Source organism: Brassica napus, chromosome C3 (genome assembly GCF_020379485.1).
Source record: "Brassica napus cultivar Da-Ae chromosome C3, Da-Ae, whole genome shotgun sequence".
Taxonomy (NCBI): domain Eukaryota; kingdom Viridiplantae; phylum Streptophyta; class Magnoliopsida; order Brassicales; family Brassicaceae; genus Brassica; species Brassica napus.
Window position 1 is genome coordinate 2452863 of NC_063446.1, and position 11587 is coordinate 2464449.

Genomic DNA, 11587 nt, shown 5'->3' on the forward strand with positions numbered 1-11587 from the left:
TAAGCGTTTGCATAACCTAATTAAACTGAACTACTCTTGTCCTTTAGCGAGTGTTTCACATCGGATCGGATAGGTCTGACCGGGAACTAGTTGCTCTTGCCAACTGAACCGTGGATTATGTGTTTAACACCAGTTAATTGAGTTTCCCACTAATCTTATAAAATGCCAGTGACAAAAGTGCATTTATAGGTGTGTGGTGTATTCGGTTAGATACAATCTTTAGTACTAATATCTTCATGGAAAACCACTATAATTGAATGTTACTAAATTAGTAGACAAAGAAAAGTGTAGTGATTAAGTTATGATAATAGCCATTAGCCAATTAAATTATAAACTTAGAAATCACAATTGATTATTCAATGTTGCTTCATATTGTAAAAAGAAAGCAGATGAGTAAACTATTGATATGATCAGAACCTTTAACCAAAATCACAAAGCATATTGGTAAAAATCTACTATATGATATGATTTCTGAATTGTTTATAGATGATAGTAATACCATGATATTCAAATGTCTCTTAGGTGGATGGTTATTGATTAACCAAATCTACAAAGTGGTGTGGAAGCAGAGAAGAAAATAATGGCAAATCAGCATAATATCATCATTATTGAAACCAAGATATGTTAAAGTATTGAATACTAGTACAACCTCATTGCTTCCTCCACTTTAATAATAGGGATATGAAAATATCCCAGAGTAAAATAAGCATCTCATTCTTAATAATGAGATTCTCAAATTTGCTTTAGTTTAAATAATCATCAAAGTCTGTTATTGGTGTCAAGCCATCAATACATAAGATTCTTATGTTTAACATTATCACAGCATATACTTTATACTGCATGATATACCAGACATAGTTTCCGTTAATAGAGGACTTTACCACGTTTTATACTCTCTCAGATACCCAAAATAAAACTCAATTTATTTGCTCTAAATCGATGACTCAAGATTACAAAATTACTCTAGCGATCATGTAACCACTAGCGTAAAAGACTTTCCTTGCTAAAAAAAAAACAGCATAGAAATGTTTAAAAGGTAAAGCAAAAAATAGTGGTGACTCGAGATGATACTAGTAGATAGGTTGTAATAAGAAACAATAATCACATGACCCACTACTTGACCACGACCTGACCACGACCATGTTAAATCTAAATCTAAATCTAAATCCACTGTTAGACATTGAATCACCAGTAAAACACTTGTGTCTCTTGGATTGTTATGCGGAGGCTAGGTAAGCCTGGACACGTGTGTGGCTCATCCACACGTGTCGTAGTTGTGTGGGACGAGGTGGGTTGACGTTGCTAGCCTATTGCTTTAACACAATGTATGTCCCGACCATACAAAAGTAAGTGTTTTGTCCCTAACTCACCCAACACGAACCCCATGTGCCTCGCATTATTGATCACTCTGCTATTTTAAAACTATTTAATTCTTAGATTCGTCTGAATTAACCCGTTACAATCGTCCTACCTACTTTAGTAATGTTATGTAATGTTTAATACTATTTGTACTTTAAAAAGCTATTATACTATCTTAATGTTATTAAATTTGACATATTATATCAATACCAATGGTCTCATCCACCAGGAAGACATGACTATGTGTTTAGGTAACTTATCATCATGTTCATCGTTGTGCTAAAGAAAGATGTTGAGGAGATGTGTTGAGTAACCTCCTTTCCCATCTAGTCGATCAGCCAAGATTCTTTGCATCACCTTAGAATTGGATTTCTCTTATAAAACCAAGTCCAAAGCCAATGTTAACTATATTCTTCAAAGTCTCACCTAGCCTTTCATAGAATATTTGTGTTTGATGGCTACAAGCGAAGACCCATATCGGAATATCGTTTTGAGAGATCTTTGCATGTCACGAACAATCAAAATATTAGACAGTATGTAATTATTTTTCAATGAGCAAAAGCAGCTTAAATTGTTTTTAAAATATAATTGCTACTTTGCTAGTAGTTGTGCTTATGTAACACACGTTCTAATTAAACTACATAATGTTGGAAAGAATATTTCGAGTCTTATTCCCTCGCCTAGGATGTTTAATTTGACTTCAATATCAAACATAGTTGCATGATTCTCCTTCCACTGAAACTTTGAGAGATCTTTGCATCTCACGAACAATCAAAATTTTAGACAGTATGTAATTACAAAGAGCAAAAGCAGCCTAATTTTTTTTTATATATATAATTTCTACTTTGCTAGTAGTTGTATTTATGTAATAACAAACGTTCTAATTAGATTACTTAATGTTGGAAATAATATTTCGAGTCATATTCCCTCACCTAGGATGTTTAATTTGACTCCAATATCAAACATAGTTGCATGATTCTCCTCCACTGAAACTTCTCTCTTTGGCTTCCCATAAGTCATTTCTTCAGTTGTGGTGTTGATTTTTTCTCTACCAGCAAAATATGTTCTTGCGGATTCACTTGGCCAATTAGTTAAAAACCAAAATTGAAAAGAAACCCCAACTACTATGTGATAGAATCAGTTGGATGGATCATAGATGTATCTTGATAGGTACACTTTTATGTTTACAAGATTCTATATTTTTGTTGGATACTAGCAACTACTAACTAATATTTGATGGTAAGAGATTAGGTCTAACAAAGAAGACCAACCGCATGTTTCAGACCAACACATAAGATCAATAAATTTTTTTTCTCGACAAATAAAATCAATAAAATGTGGTTTAAAAAGTTTGCTATCCAAGTTTTACCAAAAAAATTTACACTTAATTGTATATTTGACTTTGTTAGAAATAAAAAATTGTATATTTGACTTTTTCTTAAATTGGTCTCACTAACATATGTTGGAAACAGGTAATTGTTCATTTCATAAATTTTTGTTTTTCAGGGAAATATCTAGTTGAATTAATAAAATTAATGTTCTGAATCGGTAGTTATGAGTCTTATGACCATCGTCGGATCGCGACAGCAATAAAAGACCATAGGAATTGTAAAATCCGGGCTCCTGGGCGCAAAACAACAGGCAATGAGCGTTACGTAATACCGCACCTTTTCCGGGGAAGGTACGAGCTGGCATCTCTCTCAGTCACCACACGTGACAGCTTTTCTAACTTCCCACACGTGTCGTCCTTCTCAGCCGTCCGATCAAGAACCCGATTCTTTCCGAAACGGCCAAACCGCCAAGTTGAAAAAAAGGCAAAAATAAATAAATAATAACTGCTAACCATGGTTAAGTTTGACTAACTCGACAGAGAATCACCCAAAACTCGAAAAAGGTCAAACATTTTGGTAATATTTACATTTATGCCATTAGGCTCATTTTGCTATAAATTTGGTTCCGGAGACTCGCTAGGTTTGCCGAATCAACCTCTCTCCGGGACCTTCTAAAGAGAGACGAATCAAATTCAAAACCTCTTTTCTCGATTACTTTTAATAATGCAAAGAAAAACGATGGTGACGACGTCGTCTCGTACCAAATCAAACGGCCCTGTGCTCCGTTCCCAATCGCCGTCGGGCCGTTTCTGCGGCGCTTACTCCAATCCCACCCCGTCGTCGTCTTCCTCAGCGTTCGCTTCCTCTACGAGCTCAAGCTTCTCATCTCCTTCCTCAGCTTTCTTCAGCAACCGTAACGATAATCATCATCACAGCCACCACCGCTCCGCGTCTCCGACTCGCGTCAATCTATACAACAAACCGCAACCGATTGCGTTTTCGCTAGACACCAGATCTATCTCCCCGACGACGACGAACAGATCCATCTCCGTCACGAAGAAACCGCAGCCTAGCAAGATCTCTTCCCCGAGGAGGTGTATGTGCTCTCCGACGACGCATCCCGGATCCTTCCGATGCAGTTTGCATAAAAACGTGGCGAATCCGCACGGTCAGGGAACGGCGTCGTATCCGACGAACAGTTTGAACATGCGGAGATCCGCGATGACGAATTCGCTGGTGAGGATCGGGGGCGTTGAGGGAGAGTGGGTGAGAAGAGCGTTGACGACTCTGATAAGGCCTTCGTCGCATCATTTGAGAAGGAGAGCTGCGTATCAGCCTCGTCCCAGTAGGCTATCGACGATGTCGAAAGCCGCCGCCACCGAGTGTAATTGATATGATATTTTAGGTTTCTGGTTTGTTCTTCTCTTTAATAAACTTACTAGGGCTGCAGATCTGGAAAGGAAGGCTTTGAATCGGCGAGATCTGTGGTGATTGTGGGAGAGAACCTCAACCTCGAAGTCGAGTTTTGTAAAACGAAGATCGAAAGAACACACAGCATCATATATTTTTTTTCTGTTGTTGGGTGTAGAAAGATGCGAAATGCATTTGTACATACTTAATTTTACTGTTCTTGCGTCTCTCTCTCTTAAAGAAATGTCGGACTCGAGAAGCTATAATCAAACTTTTAAATCTGGTAGTTAATTAAAAAAATCTGATTAAAAATTTTGAAACCAGTTTTTTTTCTTCCCTAAAACAAGAGAGCTTTTAGATCCATGGTGCGTCTGTGGTGTTTGTCAGATTCCCGTTTTCTCGTGTTCTGTCAAGTCAACGTTCGTAGCCTTCGTTGACCGTCGTCGTTTCTTCCGTTAAGTTTCCAGGTATGCGTTGTTCGTTGTGTGAGGTATGTTCGTTCATTATATTTAGTTTTTTTTTAGCTTCTCGTAATTATATTTATATTTTGCTTTAGTCTCTCGTTTTTTGCAGGTTGCGTTTGGCTATGAAGTTTAATTAAGCTATGTGACTAACAGGGACATGATATTTCGAATGGTATTGAATGATGGACTTAGAAAACAGAAGACGAATAAGTGACAAAAAAATGTCTCATCCAAGACGAGGAAATGGCTCCTCAGGACAAATAAAAAATGCATAGGGAAAATTTACAGTGTGGAAACATGATTGATGACTTTTCTCCAAAATAAAATACCATGATTGATGACAAAAATTACATAAGGAGTTGAAAGAAAAATGAAAAATCAGGAGAAATGGGAAGGGTAGTTTGGTTGGCTAACTGACCAATAGAAAACGACACAACATATTTACAGGAGTAGATGAAAAATACATTTGAATATAATGAGAAATTGGGAACCATTCAATTCATGATGCCTGAACAGATAAAGCTGGAATATTTGAAAACAAGAGGTAAAAGTGGAAAGAAGAAAGGATCCATCCCCTCGGGTTAGATAGACCAGTTTAGCTTCAGTCAGTTCTTGTTTTAGCATCGAACATATAGACTTCTGTTAAGATACTAAATTGTCAAGTTTGGCTTCTGTTACTCACACACACACACCGAGATGGTAGACCTATCTGTATCTAATTATGTCAAAACTCTATTCTGAGAACATGTCACGTTTTTTTCTTTTATTGATTGTATCAGGTCAGGTGGAAGTGGCTTTGACTCTTACTATAATTAAGTGGTTGTTCAGGGCATGAGAACAAGAGATAGTGATGTGTTTTATGTTCTTTGGGATGCATTTACTGCTATTCTAGACTAGGCGTTGGTGACTAAGATCATCTGATTTTGTTACAGTCGATACAAAACGGTAGTTTTTCAATTTTCATGAAGTGCTTCTATTTTTCAGCTCCAAAATGGGAAGAAAGCTCGGAGCCGATTTATTCGACTGCCAATAGGGTTTAATGTCATACGTGGGATCTTCTTTGTCTTTATTTACATGTTTAGTTACGACTCGCTCCACGTTCATTTGTAATTTATGAACAAGTCAAATTTAAAAATCTTGATAAATTTGTTAGATGAGAAGTTTTTATTTTTGTTATTTTGAGAATGGTAGTTGAATAAATGAATTTCATATATTCAAAAATCACACTGACATCATGATAGATAAGCCGACTATATATATTACAAGTATTTTTATAAATCTTCTGAGAGGTGCATTGCCATAAATTATACCTAAAAGAATAAGATGAATAAAGGGTGAAATAAAGGATAGTTCAATTTATAAAGAGGAAAGAGTGGAATGAAGATGTTGGATACACGTCTTCTTTACCTGGAAGAGAACATGCCACCATCATTTTGTTAAATAATTGGTATACTTAAACTAGTATATATGTCTCTTCTGTTGTTATATTGATATCTTTTTCAAAATAAGTTTAGTGACATTATAAGAGGTCGGTCGACTACTTGTCTAATATTATTATTAGGTTGCAAAAAAATATATAATAAGATACATTGTTTATCACGATAAAGAAAAAATGAAAAAATCTAAGCTTGAAAGCGATATATTATAGCTTAGGTAAGGTGGAAACTGGAACCAAACTTATTGTGATGTGAAAACAGAAATAAAGTATGGAAGCATCTTCAGTTACGAGGAGATACAGTTTTAAGATGGTGCAACTTCATTCATCCTTCATATGGAATCTTTTGACGATTTATTTTAGCGTACATAAAGCTCATCTATTTACCAAGAGGCAAAATTCAACGGCGGATAGCCTAACACGCAGTATCAGGAAACAACGACAAGATTTTTCGGTGTGGTTCACAGATTCAGTATGAGTCTGTTTTTTATGACAAAAAAAAAAAGATTTGCAAGATACGTATCGGTCCTACGACTAAGAGCATCTCCAACCCTCCCTTATTTTTACCTCTATAATAACATTTAAAGATAAAATCACTTCAATACACCTCTATTTATACCTCTAAAATAGAGATTGTTATTTTCTCCTCTATTTATAGAGAAAGAAATAGCATTACTCTATATTTTGCTCTATATTTTGAGATCTCTATTTTAGAGAAATACATTAGAGCAAAACACATCTCTATTATAGAGTTCTTCTATCACTACAAGAAAACAGGGGGATTCTGATGGCGGAAATCGTCGGAAATTCGTCGGAATAGACCGATTCCGACGAATTTCCGACGAACCCGTCCGTCGGTATAGTTTCGTCGGAAAAAAAAAATTCGTCGGAATTTCTTCAGAACTTCCGACGACTTTCTGACGAATACCGAGAAACGTCATTCTGACGAACTTCCGACGATATTACGATGCGGATACACGAGACCAGAGTTCATCGGAAAAACTACGTACCGACGGAGAACGTTTCTCGGACAATTCCGACGTAGAGTGTTCCTCGGTGTATTCCAACGAACTTTAGGCGTCGGAATTTACCGACGGACAACGGTCGTCGGAATATACCGACGAACCTCGTTCGTCGGTATATTCCGACGGAAATGGGGTTCGTCGGTAAATTCCGACGGATATATGTCAGTCGGTATATTCCGACGACCACTGTCCGTCGGTATATACCCATTTTTAAAAAAAATTAATTTTGCATTTTTATATATTTTTCGATATTAATAAATTTAAAAAATCAGAAATTTAAAACTAATAATATTATAAAATTTAAATTCATAAAAACCGAAATAGGAAAAAAACATTCATAAAGTTTAAAATTCATACAAACCGAAATAGAAAAAAAAAACATTCCGAAAGTTTTAAAAAGCCGAAATAAACTAAGATGAACTCGAAGACATCAAACGATCTAGCTTCTGCGTAATTTCGGTGTTGAACTTCTTCTGGGATGCCAACTCAGCAAGGATAGTGGCATTCTCCGAACGGATAGTGGCATTCTCCAAAAGGATAGTGGTGTTCTGCTCCTCCAATGCCCCAATCCGTTCATCTTTGTCATGTAGCTCCTCGAGAATCATGGGATCGGCATACGGAGCTTGCGAAGAAGATGCCGGATACGAAGAAGCACGACGGGCCAACCCAACTAAACGGCCTCCTTTCCTTTTAGGAACCGCCTACAAAAATATTTAAAGTAAGTAAATAGGGACAAGTAAGTAATCGACATTATAAAAAAAATATATTAATAAAAAAAATTACCTTTTCAAGCATCTCATTTATTTTGCAATAGAGACAGGTAGGTTGAAGCTCCCGTGGATTCGCCGTCATCAGAGAGAGGCTGAGATTGGGCAACTATTTCAGCTTCCACCAAATCAACTACACCTTTGATCACGGGGTCCTGAATTTGACCCGTCGTCTTGTTAGTGTGAGCCACCTTAATGAGTTGGAGACGATCAACGGGATTACCGTCATTTGCTTCGATCTAAAAAAACCGCCATTATTAGCCAAAAAATATATAAAATATTTATTTAAAAAATATAAAGATAAATAATAATAAAAAATTTACAAGTTCATCCTTCTTAGTAGACATAGAGCAAGCGCCGAGGTTGTGCACATACATACCTTTCCCGCCACGATCGCTCTTCCGGTTCCTGGAGTTCCTAGAAGACGTCTCTGCAGTTTCTTCCTTCTCCCAATGACCTATCAACTGCTCCCACACCGTCCCGTTGATGAACCGTGGCTTCTTGTTCTTCTGCCAAACTGTCCTCCACGCGTTTATCTGCTTTGTGTAAGAGTCCATGGCCTTCTCGTTGAATTTCTTACGGACTGTTTCCGTAAGATCGGAGTGCCAGTTGAACTCTTGCTACAAAACAAACACAATTTAATAAGTAAATATATTTAAAAAAATGTAAAAAATTTAAAAAAATGAAGAGTTACTATACCGCAAACTGACGAAACCACAACTCTCGTTCGTCGTTAGGGATCACACTCCACTTTGGATATCCAAAACGAAGCATGGAGTACATCATCTGGTTGATGCTCCGGCTAATGTCATTTTTCGACTTGGTAAACCTGTTAAAAAAAATACAAGTTAGCAAGTTAATTAAAGGAAAAAATATAACGGTACAAATAAAAAAAATACTAACCAAGTGCTATGGCCTCGTCGTGGGTTGGGTTGGAGAAACGGGAGATGCTCTCGACCTGGTTGTTGAACCAATAGATGAACCGGCATGACCCCCAGATCCTGTTGAGCAGCAGCGTGAGGGGCAGCGTGAGGGGCAGAGGGAGCTGGAGCGGGAATATATGCGGGAACCGAGTCATGAGACGATCCCGATGCACGGGAACTGCTCACCGAACTACGTCGAAGACGGGCTGCGGGGCGGGCTTCATCCTCGGCCCTAAAAAAAAATTAATACATCAAACATATTCTCAAATCATTTCTATTTTTAATGTTTTCATTTATATATTTACAAAAGGTTTTATAAACGTTTTAAAAAAAACTATTAAACCTTTTATATATATATATATATGTATACAAAATTATTAAAAATTTATAAATATAAAAAAATGTTGTTAAAAATTTATAAATGAAGAAAAATGTTGTTAAATATTTATATTTTTTTTAAAAAAACGTTTTATTATACATAGTTTATTAGTGGAAACTTATAAAAAATTATAAAAAATTTTAAAATTTTTATTATACATGATTTACATATATATATATATGTATACAAAATTATAAAAAATTTATAAATATAGAAAAATGTTGTTAAAAATTTATAAATGAAGAAAAATGTTGTTAAATATTTATATTTTTTTTAAAAAAACGTTTTATTATACATAGTTTATTAGTGGAAACTTATAAAAAATTATAAAAAATTTTAAAATTTTTATTATACATGATTTACATATATATATATATATGTATACAAAATTATAAAAAATTTATAAATATAGAAAAATGTTGTTAAATATTTTAAAAAAAATTTAAAAACGTTTTATTATATATATTTCATTACTGGAAACTTGAAAAATGTTTTTAAAAATAAAAAAAAAACGTTTTACAAAATCAAAAAACGTTTTTAAAAATCAAAAAATGTTCAAAAAAAAATAAAACAACAATCCAAACAACAATCCTAACTTATATTCCTAAACTATCAATCAAACAACCTAAAATCCGAGATCTAACATCCAAAACCCTAAACAATTGAGATTAAAGAAGGTTTGAGATGATTCTTACATGATTTAGGGTTTGGGGGAGGAATCGCCGGTGTAGAGGGATGAATCGCCGGTTTTGGGGGAGGAATCGCCGGTGAATCTCCGGTGGAGAGAGGAATTTAGAGAGAGAGATGCGGAGATAACGAAGAAAGAAGGAGGAGGGTTATTATATCAGACGATTCCGACGGACACGGGTTCGTCGGTATTCCGTAGGTATAATTAAAATATACTAAATGCCAATTCGCGAAAATTTTCAAGCGGTTTGGTTATCCCGGGCAAATTTAAATTCCGACGGAATGTGTCCGTCAGTATATTCCGACGGACACATTCCGTCGGTATATTCCGACGGAATTTGGACGACTTAGTGTTTAGGGTGTTGATTTCAAGTTTCTAAATGCAAAATCCAAATCTTTGATAATATATATAGTATTTGCATAAAGATTTAACAATAAAAATGTTTTATAACACGATTTTACACAATAACATTTTTTGTAGTGTAAGCTTATATAAATATGATTGTATAAGTATATAATGTTAAGATGAGATGTTATGAAAACAATGATATGCATACATAAATATTTTAATGAGTTGTTATATTAGAACGGTTGCGATCTAATACCATACTAAACACTTATTATGTGTTATTCTCATAGTTTTGGCATCTAAATTTATAGATTTTTATGATTGAAACTTTATAGAAACATATGTCGTCGGTATTTCGTCGGAAAATACCGACGACATTCCGACGAACTTGTCCAGTTCGTCGGCATGTCGTCGGTATTTTCCGACGAAATACCGACGACCTTTCCAATTTTCAATGAAACCCATTGTCATCGCTATGTCGTTAGTATATTGCGAGAGATTTCCGACGGACCATTAAAAAAAAAAAAAACTAATCAGAATCTTCTGAATCTTTATCAAACTCCCCAACCTCGGCTTCCAGCTCTGAATGTACGACAGCATCATGTCCAAACACAGTCAAATTCTCAACGAGTTGAACATTTTCCAAATCTTCAACTGCCTGGGCGTTGCTGGTAGACTCTGGTTGCAATGGTTCATCATCATCAGAAGTTCCATCCACTCGTCCTCTTGGGTTGATTTGTGTTATAGTAACCCATGGATCGTCTCTGTACGTCACCCGAGGGTAACTGATGTAGCACACCTATACATATCAATTATACAAGTATTAGTAAAATATATAACATTAATTAATTATATTGGTAAAAAATTATGAATAGATTGACATACCTGATCAGCTTGCGAACCAAGAATGAAGGGATCATAATATTGAAGTTTCCGCCGCGAATGAACTGATGTAACACCAAACGCATCAATCTTCACTCCTCTATCTGGGGTGGTGTCATACCAATCACAATAGAATACTACACAACGCAATCCAACCATTCCAGAAAATTGGATTTCCAATATTTATTTTATGTTGCCGTAGTAGACATCGTCACCAGAAGAAGATGAAACACCAGCATCATATGTTGTCTTAAAATGACCTTTCCTTGTGAATGCATATCCTCGCGTACAAAATTTAGGATATGATTTGACCACATAGTTTGGTCCCTGCACAAATTCGCGTATCCAATCATCGAACACAAGACCTCTGGCCAAACCATCATTCACCTATAAATTAAAAACATATATGATTGAAAAGTTAATTAGTTTATATATATTAAATTTAAACTAATCATTTGCATAGGGTAATATGATATATGACTCACATAACTACGAAGCCACGCAGAAAATCCGTTATCTCTAAGTTGTCGAAGCTCATCTTCTGTTGCATGCATGTGAGTCATACGCAACTCCGCC

At 35.6% G+C, this 11587-nt stretch overlaps 1 protein-coding gene across 1 annotated transcript; it reads left to right on the forward strand.

The window, feature by feature from the left end:
- Nucleotides 1–3315: 3315 nt before the first annotated feature.
- LOC106366769 (putative protein TPRXL) lies at nt 3316–4327 on the forward strand. Its single transcript, XM_013806429.3, has one exon. The coding sequence runs from the start codon at nt 3414–3416 to the stop codon at nt 4080–4082; it is 669 nt and encodes a 222-aa protein (XP_013661883.1). The 5' UTR covers nt 3316–3413; the 3' UTR covers nt 4083–4327.
- The last annotated feature ends 7260 nt before the right edge of the window (nt 4328–11587 follow it).